Source organism: Falco naumanni, chromosome 3 (genome assembly GCF_017639655.2).
Source record: "Falco naumanni isolate bFalNau1 chromosome 3, bFalNau1.pat, whole genome shotgun sequence".
NCBI classification, from domain to species: Eukaryota; Metazoa; Chordata; class Aves; order Falconiformes; family Falconidae; genus Falco; species Falco naumanni.
The window spans coordinates 19,463,783-19,483,218 of NC_054056.1; the positions used below are offsets into that span (position 1 = coordinate 19,463,783).

At 42.0% G+C, this 19,436-nt stretch overlaps 1 protein-coding gene across 2 annotated transcripts in view; it reads right to left on the reverse strand.

Annotated features, from left to right (window-relative positions):
* The window catches only part of ATP9B (ATPase phospholipid transporting 9B (putative)), a 167,961-nt gene that overhangs the window by 67,069 nt on the left and 81,456 nt on the right, over nucleotides 1–19,436 (reverse strand). For both annotated transcript variants that reach the window (XM_040585542.1, XM_040585541.1), the window contains exons 10-11: nucleotides 15,643–15,718; nucleotides 8,621–8,697 (exon numbers count right to left, since the gene is read on the reverse strand). In XM_040585542.1, coding sequence (XP_040441476.1) covers nucleotides 8,621–8,697; nucleotides 15,643–15,718 — 153 coding nt within the window. The remainder of the gene's footprint in view (nucleotides 1–8,620; nucleotides 8,698–15,642; nucleotides 15,719–19,436) is intronic.

Consider the following 19,436-nt stretch of genomic DNA (forward strand, 5'->3'; position numbering starts at 1 on the left):
CTCTGTGCTTGCTCCTACACGAAAGGGCGGCTATGGCCAGCTGAACCACAACGCCTGTAGGGCATCCCAGTGAGACGTGAGCATCAGACGAGTGTCTATTTCAAGATTGCTGTGCAGGTCTCAGGAAGATCCCAGGTTCTGACACTTAAGACATCCCTTTTTCACAATAATTCAAAAAAATTAATATACTTTGAACATGCACACTACAAAAAGTAATCCCTATGTTCCTCCTTATAGAATTCCTTTCCGTATTGGGAAAAGTTGAGCAAATTTGGAAAAATAGGGAAAGAATTGTACAAATTATGGGAAGTTATCAAAAAGAAAAATTATATAGGCATTTCTAATAATCACTAAGAGTTGTTAAATAAAGATATTAAGAACACCTGGCTTTCTACATAGCTGCAGAATCAAAGCTTTTAGAACTGAAAGTTTCAGGAATGTCTGAGTGTGTCTGTACAAAGGAAAGCATGTGGAGCAATTCAACAATGAAATTAAAGGTTTGAGACTTCCAAGAAAAGCCATGCAGTACGAACCCCCCCTCCCCCCCAAAAAAATCAGCACCAAACGTGGTACATTGTTCTTATTAACAAGCTCCGGCTACACGGAGCGTAACCCTAACGCAGGCAAGCAGGTAACAGCCTGCTTCCACGGCCCCAGCACCGCGGTGGCCCCAGCACAGCTCACGTGGAGCCCGGCAGAGCGGGGCGAAGGCGGCGCAGCTTGAGGACGCTTCAAGGCCTAGCAGGCACAGTGCCCCTTGCCCCCACCCTCTCCGCCTCCCAGCAGTCACGCTTTGCCAATGGCACGGTTAACTCTGAACGGTGACCAAGCAGTGAGGAGCAACGCAGGCGAGGAAGTGAAGTCCCGCAAGTGATGAGCAGCACTGGAGGCAGCAGTCTGCATACGCAAAGTCGTCAATCAATACTTTCAGTCTTACTGTTTTCTCAGTGTTCTAATACACTGGTATAAATCTAGTATTCTTCCAGTTTTCTATATATGAAAGAAAACTGAAAACCTCAGTTCCTTTATGTGGAACTATCCTTTTTCCATACTAGTCATCTGAGGGTTGAAATCACTACTTCCACACTTTTGCTATTTCAGTGAACGGAGTTCCTGGTAACGACAATAGGTGGATATTCTTTCTGTCTCAGAGAGGACACAAATTTTGCTTTTGGTTTGCCAAAACACAGCTGGCCATTCCCAAGCATCAGTGTTCCTATATTCTGATCCCAGTTTTGGAAGAACAAGGGCAGCTCCTCTGCTGTTTAGCCCTTTCTTTCCCAACTTTTTGGGAAAGACTGCTTGTGTCCACTTCCTTTACCTATGACTGAACTGCTGGAGACATTCTGGTCCTTGGGAGATGCTACTCTATTTTCCATCTTTTGCTGCTTTCCTTCCCTCGCTCAGAGATGAGAGCACATGGAGAGAAAAGCACCAATACCACATCACTTGTATTTCTTCCTGGCCTCATCCCAACACTTCTCCTACCCACCAGGAGGGATCTGCGTACTTCAAGGGGAGCTGGTGGTTAAGCACTTCCTGGGACAGGAGCTCTGGGTACAGGGGACAAACTAAGTTTGGGGACTACTTACTACCCGTAGGTGACAGCTTTCTCAATTTCATTCCACACAAAGAGGAGTTTTTAGGAGGATTATGCACAGCAGACCATACTCCAATAAAAAGTGCTATAAACCCTTTTCTTCTTTGAATCCATGAAATTTGTCATTAAGAGCTACGTAACAGTTTTCAAGGTCCTGCTTTTATCCGAGGCCCTACAGGCCACACAGCCATAGAAAGCCATTCTTCTGAAATAGATTATAAACATCAAATTATCAATTTAATAAGAAGAACATGCAAGTGAAGTTACTGGCCCCTCGCATAACAGCACAGCAGCAGGACACATCCACTGCCTTTCTGGGGCCTTTCTGAAGCTCCGGGTAACAGCAGATTCTTGTTTGTGCGACCTGACGGGGCGTCTCACGGAGCATGTCCTTCCCTCGCCCTGGGCCGCATGCAGGCTCACGATGGGATGCCACCCCTGTGGAGGCGGCCGGCGGCACAGTGCAGCAGCTGCTAACGTTAGCACAGGTACTCGGGAACAGAAAGGCACGTCCGACTGGGGCATGCCACCCCTGGAGGTGGCACAGCTACGCATGGCTTACTAATGAACTACAAGATGGTGGCAACCAGATTTAAGGATGTTCAAAAGAGCCTGTCAGTGCAGGAGAAGCGTGAATTTGGGGTACTGAGGATGCTGTGCTGCACGGGTAAACGGGGACATAATACGAGTTCCTGGGAACACGTGGATGTACTCCAGCCACTCTATTTCACTCCAAATAAAGAAGTGGATGTGGGGGTGTCCCTTTTTAGGAAATATTTTTCAAAAATTCTTCTCATAGAGTGGGTGAGAGAGAAGGATAAGCATTGAGAAGCCTTTTAAACGCAGAGAAGTTTGGTCACAAAACACCAGGAAGAGAAGTTTTATGGGAGGAGAGAGGGAGGTATCTCAGTTTACCAGAATATAAATATTTTTTCGTTACTTCAAGGCTCACCAGTGAGGTCATTTTCAAATAACCATGAGCAACACACACACACAAAAAAATACCAGTTCTTAGATTTTAGTTTAGAAACAACCAACCAACCAACCAACATTTACAAAATCAGCAAATCGCCAACCACAAGACATGTCGTATCTGACTTCAGACTAGTTAAGGATTAGGGAAAAACCAGCATTACTATTTCGATGAACACTGCATGGTTACTATGAAGTTTTACTTCTGATGTTAAAATGTAATGGCAGATGTAGAATTCAATAATATAAGACAAAAAAAACCCAAGTGTTTTCAATGCTGATTGTAAGGATTAGCAACATAAAAACTATTTCTGTCCTAATCTGAAGCACACTAGGCAGATTACATGCCACAGCTCCTCCACAGAGGCTAGTGATTTCTCAGAAGTTCTATTTCAGATAATTCATACTCATTTTGATGCATTATGTACATTCTAAGTGTATATCTATATATACTGCATGGTCCAAGTAATTTTAATGTCTCAATCTTAGCACACAAAATACACTGCCTTGAATTTATTTCTGTCTCCCTCCAAGCACATTGTGTTTTTTTCACTTTACCCCCAAAATCTGTTGCCACTGATAGAAATGGGTGACATCTGCAGAAGAGCTGTGCTAACAATCTTGCTTTCTATGAAGACCAGAACTGCAAGAGAATTCTAAATTCAGATGACAAAAAAAACCCTATTATGCACTTTAACTAGGCAAGAATGAGAATACTGTAAAATGCCAGGCAAAATAAATAAATAACCTTAGTTTGTTAATTTCCCTCCTGGTTAATTAACACCTATAAATGACCTTTAGCATTGACAAGTCCAACTTCATCCAGAAAGCCAAGGTTTAAGAATATCTATCCAAATAGGATTGATTACTGATTACAGCATTGTGAGGAGCACAATTCAATCTGGTTTTTTTTTTTTTAAGGCTGGAACTGCATTCCTGAGTAGGCTGATGTGACTGCCAATGAGGTAAAATACAGACAGTCATTACACTATAACAACGTTGATGTTCCCATTTCTACATTTATCTAAAGCAAAGACCATACATCATTTTAGACTGAAATTAAACCTTTTCAGAAATATTTTTTCTTTATATTGTTTGGAATTAAAAACATATTGAATTGATCCATTAAGAAAATTCTCTTCTATCTTTGTGTTTTTCAGACCGTGTCTGCATCCTTAGGCAATGAAACAATTTTTATAATTGTAATAAAACAACCAAGTGTTGACTTTAAGTTAAGAAATTGTTGCTTGAATGACTAAATACTTCAGCAAACACAATAAATCCTTCTAAGTTTAACACACAGATAAACCACATGCGTGAGCAGTTACATATATTTCACAGCTTCTCCATGTGTAAGTTTGCTCAAACTTACTTCAGTTTTAGTCTCCTGCTCAGTGTTTGTAGAGCAGGTCTGCGTCTCTGAATTTTAATACTGGTTTAGTCAAAAAAGCAGAAAACCTAAAGATTTGCCATTGGAAAGGCCCAGTTTATAGCACAAAGTACAGCAGTAACGTTATACTCCAGCAAGAAATACAACTGAAGCATCTACCTGTATTTCAGTGAAGAGAGGAACGATAAAAAAGTCAAGCCTGTGTATTTCTGGCTTATTTCTGGACATAGGAGTTTCAGTTTGGCAACATAAATTGAAAAGGACACATCTCAGTGTTTGCCTTCTCCCAAGGCCTGAAGACACAAGCATCGCTGAACCATACTCCCAACACAGCACATCAACACATTTTACAGGATAATCTCTAGAATATTATTATTGTTTTTAAAGAGCAAGAGAGACAGCGTGCTGCTTAAAACCAGTTCCAAATAGTATTTGGCACAGTTCTTCCCTAAAGCAGAAGGAGGGCAGGCTTACCTCCTCTCCAGTTTGCAGCAATATAACAATTAATTTAATTTCAATTCTGTTTCCAGAACAGTTAGGTGCAAATTTATTTTTTTATTAAATGTTCAAATCTTTCATCCCTCAACTATAATGTATCTTCTAATTTCAAGGACAGTTTCAGACTCCCTTTGCCCTCCTTTGGGCTCCAATGCTACAAACCCTATCCAACAGGTAACCCTTATTGTCAAGCTTGAGAAAACATGGGAAGATTCCCCCTGCCAAGTACACTGAGCAGGAACAACCCAAGTAGTGCCTGTCCACCTGTCGCAAGGCCAGCTACCCAGAGTACCTACCACCTGCAGGCCCTACGGGACGGACACAAACCAACCTCGCCCCGCGGCAGGAGATGCACAGCCAGCGAGATGCTAACTCCACAACAGGTGGAGTTAAAACTACATGTTAAAAAACATTGACAACCACTTTTCATGCTGCAGTACCGCATTTTGTCACTTACTCATCTGTAACAGCCTTAAGTGTTTTTCTGCTTTCAGTTTCCAAACCCACCCTTATGGTCATGTTACTTGTTAGCTACTGCTTTAAACAAGGATGTTCAGTCCACAGAGAGAAAAATCTCATGCCAATATTATTGTTGGGCAATTGGTACACACAGGACTCATTTACACATTTACAGAATAACGTGACAGCTGACACAGCGTTGATGCACTTGATGTAGAAAATAGGCTCTAGAGAAAGTCTTCACCTGCTCAGTGTAAGATTAATTTTTAAATTTTAGAAATATTCTATACAGCAACTACCAAGGCAGAGGCATTTAAAGCTGGTAACTTTACATATACTATATTAAGCCTTATTTTTCATATTTAGTAGCTGATAGGTATCTAACTATGGTACAAAGAACTAAGCACCTCCATGGAACAAATGAATATACATATTCAGAACACTGACCATCTTAATGGGTCAATGACTCCTTGAAAGGCCTTTGGACAATGAATGAGTACAGTTTACTTCCACAAACATCACCTGGTTTTATTAGTGCCAGATAACATGCTATTTAAAAGCATGATTTCTAATTAGAATAGACTATTTCAGTTGGAAAATACATACAATGATCATCTAGTCCAACCACCTGACCAATTATGTTATTGAGACCAAGCATGTTATTAAGAGCACTGTCCAAACACCTCAAACACTGACCGGCACAGTGCATCGACCACCTCTCCAAAAAGCTTGTTCCAGGGTTTGAGCACCCTCTTGGTAAAGAAATGCTTCTTCATGTCCAGTCTAAACCTCCCCTGAATTGCTCCTGAGCTAATTATTTTAGATAGTGATGGAATAGCTAATCCTGGAGGTCATCTCAAAGCACGTGGAGGATAAGAAGATCATCAGGAACAGTCAACATGGATTCACCAAGAGGAAATCATGCCTGGCCAACCTGACAGCCTTCTGTGATGGAATGACTGGCTGGGTAGGCGAGGGGAGAGTGGTGGGGGTTGTTGTCTACCTTGACCTCAGCAAGGCTTTTGGCATTGTCTCCCACAACACCCTCCCCAGTAAGCTCAGGAAGGGTGGGTCAGACGAGCGGACAGTGAGGTGGTTTGACCACTGGCTGAACGGTGGAGCTCAGAGGGCTGCGATCAGCGGCGCAGAGCCTGGCTGGAGGCCCGTGGCTGGTGGCGTTCCCCAGGGTCCGTGCTGGTCCAGCCCGTGCAGCTTACCGGCGATCAGGCTGAGGCGCAGAGCGGCCCCCGGCACGTTTGCTGGTGGTACCGAACCGAGGAGCGGCTGGTGGCCCAGCAGGCTGGGGGGTCGGCAGAGGAGCCCCATGGAGTCCAACCACAGCCAGTGTCGGGTCCTGCCCCTGGGCAGCGACAGCCCCACGCACCAGCACGGGCTGGGCTGGCCTGCTGGGGGGCAGCTCTGCGGGGAAGGGCCTGGGAGGGCTGGGGGGCAGCACGTTGCCCCTGGGCCAGCAGCGTGACCTGGTGGCCAAGGGGCCAGTGGGACCCTGGGGGGCGTGAGGAGGAGTGTGGCCAGCAGGTCGAGGGAGGGGATGCTGCCCCTCTGCTCTGCCCTGGTGAGGCACATCTGGAGTGCTGGGTCCAGTGCTGGGCGCCCCGGTTCAGGAGACAGGGAGCTACTGGGGAGGGTCCAGCTGAGGCTGTGAAGGTGATGAGGGGCTGGAGCATCTCCCTGAGGGGGAAGGGCTGAGGGAGCTGGGGCTGTTCAGCCTGGAGAAGAGGAGGCTGAGAGGGGACCCTGTCAATGCCTACAAATACCTGAGGTGTCAGGAGGACGGGGCCGGGCTCTTTCTAGTGGTGCCCAGTGACAGGACAAGGGGCAATGGGCACAAACTGCAACACAAGAAGTTCCACCTGAAGAGGAGGAAGAACTTCTTTCCCTGGAGCCCAGTGCTCCATCACTGGGACAGGCTGCCCAGAGAGGCTGCGGAGGCTCCTCTGGAGACATTCAAACCTGTCTGGACGCGACTCCAAGCAACCTGCTCGAGGTGACCCTGCTCCAGCAGAGCCTTAGACCAGATGGTGTCTAAAGGTCCCTTCCAACCCTGACAGTTTGTGATAGTGTTCATATACTGACAGTGCAATATATGCCAGATCGTATTATTTGGATGTGGCTGTTAGTTTATGCATGTGCATGTATGCATGTAATATTTTGCTTTTTAGTGCTTCATGAAAATGATTAAGTTTATTTAGGTTCCCAGCTTGTCTCAAAAAACAACACATTTAATTGTTAGCAGCTGTAACACTCATGCAAGCAAAGGTGGTACACGTATTGCCATAAGAGTAGAAACCATGCTGCAGCTTGTCAACACACTGCTGGATCTATTTTTTGTAGTTTTATCTGCTACTTAATCTTTTGCTGATGAAAATTTGGAGAAACTAATAATAGTAATTTTGAAGACATGAAGGAAATATTAGCCACAAATGTTTTCACCCTTTATCATAGTTTCTGTGTGAAATACTCATAAATAAAAAAATAATTTAAGAAGCCCTTATCCAATACACCCCCAGAATCTGTTGAATTTGGATAGTGTGTTACATTTACGCATATTCCTCTACCTAATATATTAAATAATTTCATTTTAAACACCTATGAGAATTATTTATTATTCAGAAGCTGTTCAGAATTCTTACGAGAAAGATTCTGTTTGTAAAGGGCTCATCTTTGTATCAGATGGAACAGAAAATAATCATGCACCATGAACATTCTGGTTACATTTTACTCTTATTTTAAAAAAGTATGTTACAAAGATTAAAATAATAAAAGGCCATCTTTAATCCACATAATGGTACATATCACCTGTCTCTGTCAATGAGACATTTAAAAGCATCTCTTTATTAGAAACACAAATCAATACACTCAGGGGACTGCAATAACTGCTTCAAGCAATTTGTATTATCATTTCATTCCTGATGATCCTACTCAGAGCAACTTATTATGAATGGCGTGAAAATGGCAACCTGTCACAATTGACTGTTTTCTAAACCTCTTGCAAGATTTTTTTCCTTTCTTAATATAATTATCTTCCTACTAAACACAGGTCTAGGTTGTAAGATACAGCCTACAACTGAAGTTTCATTTCTTGATAATTGAAGGCCCTCCCCAACTCACATTAGAAACATTACCAACGAAATGAAGAGCTATTTGCTTTGTTTTGAACTGAAAGAACCTTGTACAAAGGGAAGCACTCAAACTTCTGGTATCTTTTCAACAGACAAATCTCTTGAGAATGTTTTCATTGCTTACAAAAATCCCCGGAAGAGCATTCTGGGTACCGAGTGCACCTCAGTTATCTTGCTCTGCTTCTCTGGGAGCCCGAGTAAATTTCAGTAGTCTGTCATAGACATCCCTTACAACTACTGTGTAGCTTTGGCCAAACACTTTACAGTAAAATAATCAGAGAGAAGTGAAGTGGGAATGGATATTTAGCTGTGAGACAGAAGCACGACAGTCTGAAGATGCACGTTTATACTTTGAAGACAAGTATTTCCATTAGTACCTGTAACACTCCAAGCTAAAGGAAGAATAATTTTACTTCCAAAAAGAGACTGAGGCACAATTCACTTCTCATACCAATGGTCAAGCCAGTTCAGCACACACAACAGAGCAAGATTTTTGGGTTTAGGTACAGCTATTTTCATGAGAACCAAGTAGGAAATGCCCCAATGAGGCTAACTTACCTTATTCTTTGGATTGGACGTGTTCATTACACTTCGAGTCTCCTTGCCTGTGTAAATGACAACACCAATTACAGTTCCTGAAAAGCAAACAAACAAAAAGTAAAACAGACATCTCAAGTAGTTCAGACAAGATTTGTCTGAATTAAAACTTGCAGTAATTTACAGTCCCTCAAACATATCCATTGTATTAAAAAGCCCATTTACGTAACATACATAGTATCAGTGTTGTTTTTCAGAATTGACTATGAAGGTTCATTATAACTTCTTTAATTAACATCCATAAACATGACAACATGCTTTACTCCTTTTTAAGAAAACAATACTTCCAATGTAACTATTTAAGAACTTACATTTGGACATAAAATTGTCTCCAACTGTTTTAAGAAGTTTACACGGAGTGTGGATAACTTCGAGGAATACAAAACGAGTACAATGGTGCTGAATGCACCATACAAATTGCCAGTCATTTATAATGATGTAAAAACTAGTTCACTCAATTAACTACTCTGATAGAATCCCATACAAAAATATTATCCTGTTCATTAACTTATAAAAATGATTTGCCAGTTCCAATTATCTTTCAGTCAATTTTTACTGAATAGTATGGGAAAACTGGGCTTCAGCATCACTAAATTTTTTATATTAAATATAAATTCAAGTTTTTATTAATAAGACACTGTTGTATTTTCTAGCACAGGACAAAACCCTTATTTCTATTACTTTTTCAAGTCACCTGAAATGGCTTTATGGCAGAACAACTGATAATGTGGTATTTTATGTTGTCTTAACACTATAAAGAAATAATTAACATAACTTGTCTGGAACACCCTGCTCAGAAAATTGTAAAACTGTAGAAGTATTACACATTTGTCTGACATTAAGTCACTGGCAATCAGGACCATGTGCAAGATCTGCCACCACCACCCTTGAGGTCTAAACAGGTCATGAGAAACGGAAGGCGCACACAAAGAAAAAAGAGGATGGCAGTTAGAGATGTTGGCATTACAGAAAAGAAGTTTCATTTAGTCCAAAATGAGAATGCAAGTGAAAACTTTGCATCCACACACGAAAAAGTGATTATACATTACATCTGGACAATTAAAAATTAGTTTTTGTATTATTTCTCCATACAAAAGCTTTTTCTGAAGACTTCCCTTGACATAACATTTTTCCCAAAGCCAGCCTCTGCTGACTGTTTCACTGCAGTGCAGTGCAATGTGCAGATTAGGGTATTAGTAACACGCCCCCAACAAACCCCAAAATTCCTCCTGACTTTCGTAAAAGAACAGTCATTGATCCATCACGTCTGACCGCTCTCTGCTGGTGTCCAGCCGATGCCTACATCCCTTTGGGGCCCTTCACTTTGGAGTGATGCTCTGAGTCGAGCCCTACCCAGCGGCCAGAACGCATTGGCCGATACCCTGCAGGAACCCCCTCCTGCACCCCCAGCCTCAGCAGCCCCACAGGTCAGCTCAGCTCAGGCAGACCTGGACTTCTCCCTTCCAGCTGGCACCTTTCCACTTGGCATCGCCTGCCCGGCTGTCGCGGCTCAGGGAAACAAGCTGTCTTGTATTTTGCTCCCTGAAAAGCTGGCTTCAGAGGTGAAAGTCAGGTAACGTCCATTCCGACTACTGCATTTTGATCATAGTTTTGCCTAGATCTGAGCTGCTTCTTTTGCTGAGGCGTAGATCTTTGATTTTAAACTTCTGGGGCTGTTAGTTACCAGCACAGCATCACTGCTGAATCGAGGGCTCCTCAGACCTGAGTTCCATCAATGCAGAGCACTCTGAGCCCAACTACAGTGCTGTCCCACAGCGGTTGCAGCAGGGACAGTTCTGGTGCTCTGGAGGGGGTTTTACCCACCATTACCTCTCGTTACTCTCAGCAAATCTAAGCTTGATGCCAGCTGGGAAGAAAGACGCACACGACGCATACTTGCAATGAACGTCACTGTGGCCACAGTAGCCAGAACCGAATCCAACGTGGGGGCTCTGGGAAGCACGGCCAGACGGACCTCGGGCTTGTTAAAAGCAACGACTCAAGTATTTTTATGTATGGGCCTCTCTGAAAACTGGCTCCTGTGTAAACTGGGCAACTACTGATAAGCAAGGGCAAAGTGGTTAACAAAGGAGAGAGAAGTTACAGGAGATAACACCAGAATAAACATGTGAGCTGGAAAAGAGCTACAAGAGGACCTGTGCAGAGTTAACACACACGATCTGGCATACTCTGAATCCGGGCTGTGATCATATTAATTTGTAGTATCTCCCACGCACGATGTAGGCTATGTAAAAACAGAGCGCTCAAATTAATTAAAATCACATGTAGGACTTGGCACAAAACAGTGCCTTTTACAGCTGTGCAGTTATACAAATTGTCCTGATTTTATCTAAAGTGACTTTTCAAGACTGACACCTGCCGAAACGAAAATTCCATTAATACAAATGTCCTCTTAATAGATATCTCAGCAGGGGTCTCAAAACTGCATTATCTTGTTTAGAGTTTGAACCACACTGATGATTACAGTAAATGGGGAGCAGACAGATACACCCATACTGTAGGGGACCTTCTGAGGCTTTTTAAAATGCAACTGCTGACGTTTCCCTCTCCCTTTCTGAAAGCAAATCAGTGATGTCACAAACACAAACGATCAGGAAGAGAAGGAATTTAATTAAAGATAAACTATTTTTTTTATTTTATGAAATAAAAATAAAATATAAAACAAAAAAAAATAAATTAAGAGGTTTTCAGATACTTGGTGGTTTAAATTATTTCTTCATACTTAAAACTGTTCCATCAGCGATAGCATTTTTTCAGGGTTTCACTAACCACACCTTCCTTCCCCCTTCAGGCACTACTACTAACTCCACAGCAATAACACAGACACTAAGAATGGTGCACAGACTCCATACCTCACCGCTACGTTTCTGAAACTCACTGGGATGTTGCCTGTAAGTGAAAAAACTCAGAATGTTTTTTGCTATCTCACTTATTAAAGAGTAACAAAAGGACAGCCGCATGCTTTGGACTTGAGGGGCTTTTGATTTCCACTCCAGCAGATGCTTCCAGCGTGATCCCGGCAAATTAGTCTTTGCACTTTCTGTGGTCAGGATGGACACTGTGCACAGTCCCCAGTGCTGTCAGGGCTGTCCAGCAAGTGGCAGAAAACACTTCACATCTGGCAGCAGCAGCTACCCAAACTATCAATTCTGAGACTAGAACATCTGCACATATAATATATATTAGGTGTGACAAAATGGTAGGTTTTTTCTTTTCCATTTAGCTTATGGTTATTCTAAAGGGTAAGGAGATGTACTGAAACCAAGGATAGTAAACACCTTCCAAATGTATAAATTTGAGGAATCTCACTCTCCCAAACTTTATCTGTTGATATAAAAAAAGCTATGGAATAGTTTATTCTTAAGTTGTCTGATGCTACATGATTTTGTTGAACCAATTTATTAGTTCCCAAAATACAAAAAGAAAAGAAAAATAGTTCTAAATTATAACAAATATTTTTCTTGTTACTTGTACTGCACTTGCAATACATCCTTTTTTTTATTTTTGCTGTAGAATCCATTATCGTAGTGTTCTGATTTTTTCATGAGCTTTGGTTACCTGCATTCAACAGGTAGCTGCTAAGATTCCTTGAAACCTTCATTCACTTACATTGACTGTTACTGATCTGCAAGGTGATTGATTTGTGGTCTCTCTCCTCTAGAACTGCCAGGACATCAGCAACCACAGCTCGAGTTTTCTGAAGGTGTTCCCCACATAATTCCCTGAACACTTTTCCAGCCTGACCTTGAACCTCTGTATCACCTTGACAAATAGCAACAGCATGTGTCTCTCCCAGCTGGTGCAATGTGGTTTGTGCAATATGTCAAAGGGAATACCAGGAAATTCAGTATCTATTTAACTGCTGGAAGGAGGAAAATGGGAAGGAGAACCCTTCACCCAACAACTGTCCTTTTTTAAAATTAAGTGAGGCTTTGTATCTGCAACTTGGCTACATATTCCTTTCGTGGACATCAGTGATGTGGCTCCCTGTTTTCATCCCTGAGACTGACAGCATCAGTCAGTAACAGGCCAAGGCAACAGTGGGGTTGACCCAGAACACTCTGTATCAACCCCCGAGGTGTCGCCAAGGCATAGCATCGTCCCAGGAGCAACAGACCACACATTTGCTTGGCTGAATAACACATACTGTCCAGGCTGCTTGGAGTGCACTGGAGGAAGCCAGGGTAGGATGGCTTAAGGGCTGCCACACCGAGAGTCTGAAGGGAAATGGAGATGTACAGGCAGCGCTGCAGCGCAGAACTCTACCCCACACCATCCAGGCACAGGCTACAAACCTACCTTCTTGAATCGAAGTGGCAAAGTAACAAAAGATGGGGCTTGCACACAGACATCATATACTTTGGGGTGAAAAATGCCTGCATGTAAGAGCACTGTGCGTCGAGGCAGTAAGGGGAATGCACGCAGACATGAGCGTGGCTGAGGTGAGGCAGCCACCTGCAGAGCAGAACAGCACTCAGACTGCCACGTGCTTCGCTCTCCTGGAACCCGAGCGGTACCTGCCTGCAGAGCCGGGGCGCGGGCAGCATCTCCCACTGACCCACACAGGCAGCAACAGCGTGTGCCAGGCCGTGCCAGGCCAGGGATGCCGGAGGGCCTGCAGCATCTACCGCTGACACCCTGCCCTGGCAGGCTTTGAGCAAGGCAGTTTCTGGGTGTCTATAATGCAGTTAGCCAGGGAGAATTGTCTTATCAACAAGATTTTCAGTTGTCACAAATCCTGGAAATTTAATTATGAAGTCTAATTTTAAAAAAAATCACACTATAAAAATTCAAATTTAATAAGGTAGGATACTTGATGCTAAGATAAACTATGTACATTCAACTGGGAAGTCAGATGAAAACAGTCAAATATCAGTTGTCAATCAAATCTAGAACATCTTAACCACCTGTTAATTGTTTTGCCTTATGGCCTCCTCCATGACTATATGCACAGTGCACCTCTAAGACCTTATACATTCCTTATTAGATAAGCAAAGGACTGAAGGCAATAACTCCTGCTCTTCATCAAAGGCCTAATCCTGTCAAATGGTGAAATAACCTCCACAGAGGTGCTGAGCAATTCATAAGATCTGGATTTACAATGCCATATGGAACAAGGCAATATCCAAACAGAAATCGCATATGCGTGGTAAGTGCAGTACTTGCGTGTGAGGAGCACACTAGCACAGTACTAAATTGCAGTTAATACATGAGATGACATAAGTGGAATGAATGATACCCCAAAGTTTAGATTAAGATTAATGTCACAAATCAGTTACCAAAGGAAATTATTCCTCTCTGCTATCTTAATTCAACCAGCTTCTGTATGCACACCATGACACCATTTCAAGTACTTGATCACGTCATTTTTCTCTTCAGAAGGGGCTGCAGTCTTGAAGAGCCATCCAGTATTTTTATTTTGTATTGAGTTGTCCAGTCTCCCCTTAGAGTCTTATTCCACTATTCAAAACCATGCTCCAACAACAGAATTATCCTCTCCTGTGTTCTTCTGCTGCCATCATTAACAACATAACTTAAGTCCTTCATAAACAATTAAGCCTTCACAAGACCCCTCAAAAAAACCCAACATACACTAAGGCATAAATTTTGAGAAGCACCATTTCCATTAACATAGGTGCCAACTTTAGATGGCAGATTGAGAGGCTTCAGACATTAGCCACACTTCTACACAAAATCACATCATGTACCCTGGAAATGAAAACATAAACGGTTTTCAATTAAAAGTCAAAATTATTGATTCAGAATTACTGACTTTGCGAACGTGTATCTTTGGTGTACTTTCCCCCCATATATAAATCTGTGGAAAAGCAAACTGAAATGTACACAGCACTGAATTTTGTAATCCATGAGCAGCATCTTTTTACACACAGTTCTAGATCTTGGCTACTTGTGTTAAAAAACTGAGGACAATTTTAGCCATTGCCTGTTTGATGGAACAGTTTGAGAGCAAGTGTTTTCCCAGTGCAACCAACCCAAACAACACTGAGCACCAAAGAGCACGACTACGGTCAGCCTCTGCAAAGGAGTGCTGGCTCACGGAGCCCTCTGCCACCTCCGCCGCCCCAGCCCCCTCCCCCAGCCCTCCAGCAGCCCCCCCACTGGTGCCAGAAGCCTTTACAGCAGGGACCAACCTACAGGTTAGGTGCAGACCCTTTTTTACATCCTTCCTGCCACCTCCATACCCCTCCTCCTCATGGCTCATACTTCCAGTTGTTCTATCCCCTATCCTAAGCCCTAGGCTCATTCTCAGAAACCATTCCTCTCTGCTTCTGTGCAGACTTGCCACAGCCCTTCTTGCCACACTCCGTTTGAGTTTTCTTACACAGGGCAAAACCAGAAGAAAACAATTTTCTGCTCCTAAAAAAGAAAAGCTAAGATGGCTTAAAGCCTGAATACAGCATTTAGATAACATGACCTCCTTACAGTATCTGAGACACATACAAAACATTACTAATATTTAGAACCCATTATCTTAAAATTACATAACCGTAAAACAAATCTGTACTTTCTGATTAAGATTTTGTGCAAACGTCACCCGCAGCATGGAGTAAACATAAAAGCAAAACTCCTAACATGCACACCCACCCTTGCTTTTCAGGACTGTACCCACTGTGAGCTGAATGGAGTGCTTTACAACCTGAAGTTTTAATTAAAACAAAAAGGTTCGGTGACTTTAGTGGGGTACAAGGGACAGCACTACTGAAACAGCAAAATTAAGTAAAAAAACCCCACAACTATTAAGGAGGATTAAAAAGATACGAAAACATTATGAGTAGCATGATGAAACCAATGGGAAAGCACACAACAGAGGAGCAAGAGATTAAAATCATGAAAGACAAAAACATTTTTTAAAGCCATTAATATTTCATGTTGTAAAAATAAAGATACGCTTCCACAGATGTTTTTAGCTACATTATCAGCTTTGTTATTGCAACACTTACCTGAAGCAACAACAGTGCTTGCCCATAATGTATTTTCTATGCTTAGGCTTTCATGAACTGCTGGATCACTGTCTTCCTGTTAAAAATATGAACAGCAAATAAGTAAATCAACATCACAAGTAGTCCTAGTTAAGAACAATGCCAAGCCGTTCAAGTAACTTTCACAGGATTTCTGCATCCTTGTTTCAATTACTGCAAGATAGTATTCATTGCACATACTTTGTCTGTACACATACACAAAAATAACTTCCCAAAAGTGAAATACTGACTGATGTTCATATTACTTAAACCCAAAGATACTCAAAGAACTACAGTCAATAATGTTTTAAAAGGAACATATCTGAGGAAAAGAATATATCAAACTGCAGAACAGTTTGCTATACCAAACAGTTAAAGTGAGTGATGAACACTAACCCCTAAAAATTAATAGCCTGTTCTCTATGACAATTTAAATAATCTGTAACTCATACAGTAAGTCATGGTCACCATCATTTTGCAATCCAAGCGACATGTATCAACTTCAGAGAAGAATACTCAGACTTTTAAAAAGAAATGCACACTTGCATTGTCTTACCACATACTTACAAAATACATATCCCATGGAAAAATACTTCAACAGGAAATTGCTTCTGTGATTATTTTAAACTTTCCTTTTTTCCCCTCCCCTCTTCTCCTCCCAAGCAATAAAAGCCCACAGATTGTAAACAGACTTAATCTCTCATAATCAGTTTGGAGCATGTACAGATTTGTTACTCATTAGCAGCTGTGAAATGTGCTGTTTACAACCAAAGGAAACTTTAGAAGGTAGGACAATCAAGTGTATTTGCTTGAACTACAGACTGTGCTGAACATTTTGCAGGAAAGGAGGGACCACTGATTTACCAAAACATACACCAAAATCTACATAATGTCAATAATCAAAACCTATGTCCATTTTTCATCTCTATTTGGAAACCACCACCAAGCACAGGGTGAGATGCTTAGGAAGCTCTCTTCCCCAAAAAGAGAAACCTCAAACCAAACAGATGCGTTTCTGTGTGTACCTCAAAAGATCCCTACATAGCAAGGAACTATAGCTCTTCCTCTCTAAGTGAAGCAAAGCCATTGTTTAAAAGGCATAGAGGTGTTCTGTCAAAAATCAGAGGGGAACAGGAGGAGGACATGGAATTAGCTGTAAGAAGCAAACCACAAGTTATGAACCAAGACTCATACAGGAAGTAAAAATTCTGTCAAGATCATCGATGTTCTGCAAGATTTATCTTTCATTAAGAAAAAGAAGAAATATTTTTTGATTCTTATCTAAGGAATGAATTCTTCCAAGAATTATTTGCCATACACCTAACAATTAAAATAGATGAAGTTTGAGACAACAGCAACCGCAAGCCCACTCTAATGGAGCAACATGATATCATGTAGGAGTTCTCAGAAGTGGGGGAGTACTAACGAGCAGAAGTGAATGCCCAGATACTGCTACATAACAGTGGAAGTACTCCATATCGACAGGCCAAGGAATGTTCCGTTCTAGAGAACTGAAAATGTATCTCTGAAGGTAAAACAGGATCAGCAGCTATCGCGATATTCAAAGTTATTGGTAGTACTATTAAGAGATGAAGTCTTGAACATTGAGAAATTAAATACAAGAAGAGTCCTCTGATCTAGCTCAAAAAAGTATAATTTGTAGCAATTATCAATCACCTTTGTAACAGTAACTTATTTCTGAGATGCCTCTGATGGGGTACATCCACAGCCTAATTTTTGTTTATATTTTTCCTAACTTCATAATGCTTAGATTCCTGGTTTGATTTGCTATTGTACCTGGGTTATTCAGATTCTGTAATTATTTCAGCCTTCTGAGAGCCTAATTAAGCAGTGTATAGAAGTTTAAGTCGGACCTATTCAAGAATACTAGTTTTTCCAGTGGAAGATGCTAGTAATATAGTCAAAATATAAGTGCAGCTGTTTGGGGAATGGCTGTCCCCGGGGACATCGGCACCTACACTGGAATGCCGAAAGACAGCCACGTCCAGTGGTAAGCTTCCCTAAGGAAAGTAACAAGAGGTTTCAGAACCTGTTTCTACAAGGCTAGAAGTAGGACACGAACTGGTCATATGTGACTTGAAAAGAAATATGGAACTTTTTCATTCCTGTTAGGGTTTTTTCACGGATTACTGACCCTAACAGGACAACTTCCCTGAAATTCTTCCACACGGACAATGCTGATGAGCCAGCTGTGACCAGAGTGGAAGGCTGCTACCTTCAACCCCCGTGATGGGCTGGGCACCAAACAGGAATCTTAACTTCATGACTTGCCATGATCTGCACAGCTTGTTCCCAGCAACACACCTTGGCTACTTTTTATCATCCACAAATATTCTGCATAATTCAAAGTGTTTCAACTTGCTTATTACAGTTCTGCATAACATCATATACCGCAAAAAAACCAGGAAATTCTGCTCAACTATTCTTAAAAAGAAATTTGTGAAGTTTCTCACTGCATCACTAGGTCAACTGAAAATGATGTATAGGTGTACAAGCATCCTGGTTTAACCCCAGCCAGCAAGTAGGTACCATGCAGCTGCTCACTTACTCCCCCATCCACAGCAGGATGGGGACAAGAATTGGGAACAAGGCAAAACTTGTGGGTTGAGATTTAAACAATTTAATAATTGGAATAAAATAAAATAACAACAACAAAAATAACATTTTTAATGAAAAGGAGGGAGAAGGGAGAAAGGAATAAAATGGGAAGGGAAGGGAAAAAAACCCAACCAAAACCCCCAAAAGTATGCAGAATATAACTGCCCACCCCAGCTGAATGATGCCCAGCCAGCCCCCCAGCAGTGACATCCCCCGAGCCAACACCCCCCCTACACACACACACTTTATATACTCAGCATGACGTCCCATGGTATGGAATACCCCTTTGGCCAGCTGGGGTCAGCTGTCCTGACCGTGTCCCCTCCCTAGTCCCGTGCCCCCCCAACCTTCTTGCTGGCAGGGCTTGAGAAATCCAGAAGTCCTTGACTTGGTATAAACATCACCCAGCATCAACCAAAACCATCAGTGGGTTATCAACACTGCCCTCCAAAGCACAGCATTGCACCAGCTACCGAAAATTAACGTTATCCAAAAACTATCCACATCAGGACAACAAGGAAAAATGTGTATCAGGACTCACTGCTGTACATCGAAGAACAAATCATGCTGAGCTTGTCAGAGGTGTCCCGGGCAGGCACGTAATGGGATGGTGCACATAAACAGAGCTGACCACATAGGTCCCGTGTTTCAGTCAAAGGCTGCAACCTCATGGAAATGAATGGGTCTGTCTTTCACAATCAAGATACAGTGATAGGACTTGCGATGCAATTAGTCTCAACAAATGAAAAAGCATTTGTATTTTGCCCTCAGAAGTTCCATACCGAATACCTGTTGTCCTCAGTGGGACTCCAAATAGCTCCCCGCAAACACTGAAAGAGATAATTTCCCAGCTACCACTTAGTAAAACTGCAATCAAACGGAAGTAGTCATTTTTGCATTATGTTGAATTACAGCATGAAGAAAGAATTTGAATTTTGACAGGAGCATTGTGTTTTAACTAGCCATTAGCACAGAATTCATGTACAGAATTAGAGATACAGAAAAGCTGTAGAAGTCAAAGAAACGTTCGCTGCTGTATCCTTGCATACCTTCATAATTGTAACTTTAGATAAGACTAAAGAAAGACTTCAGGACAAAATAGCTATAGAAAAAACACCTATGATTTAATTTAAATGTACATTTAATTTAAATCACCT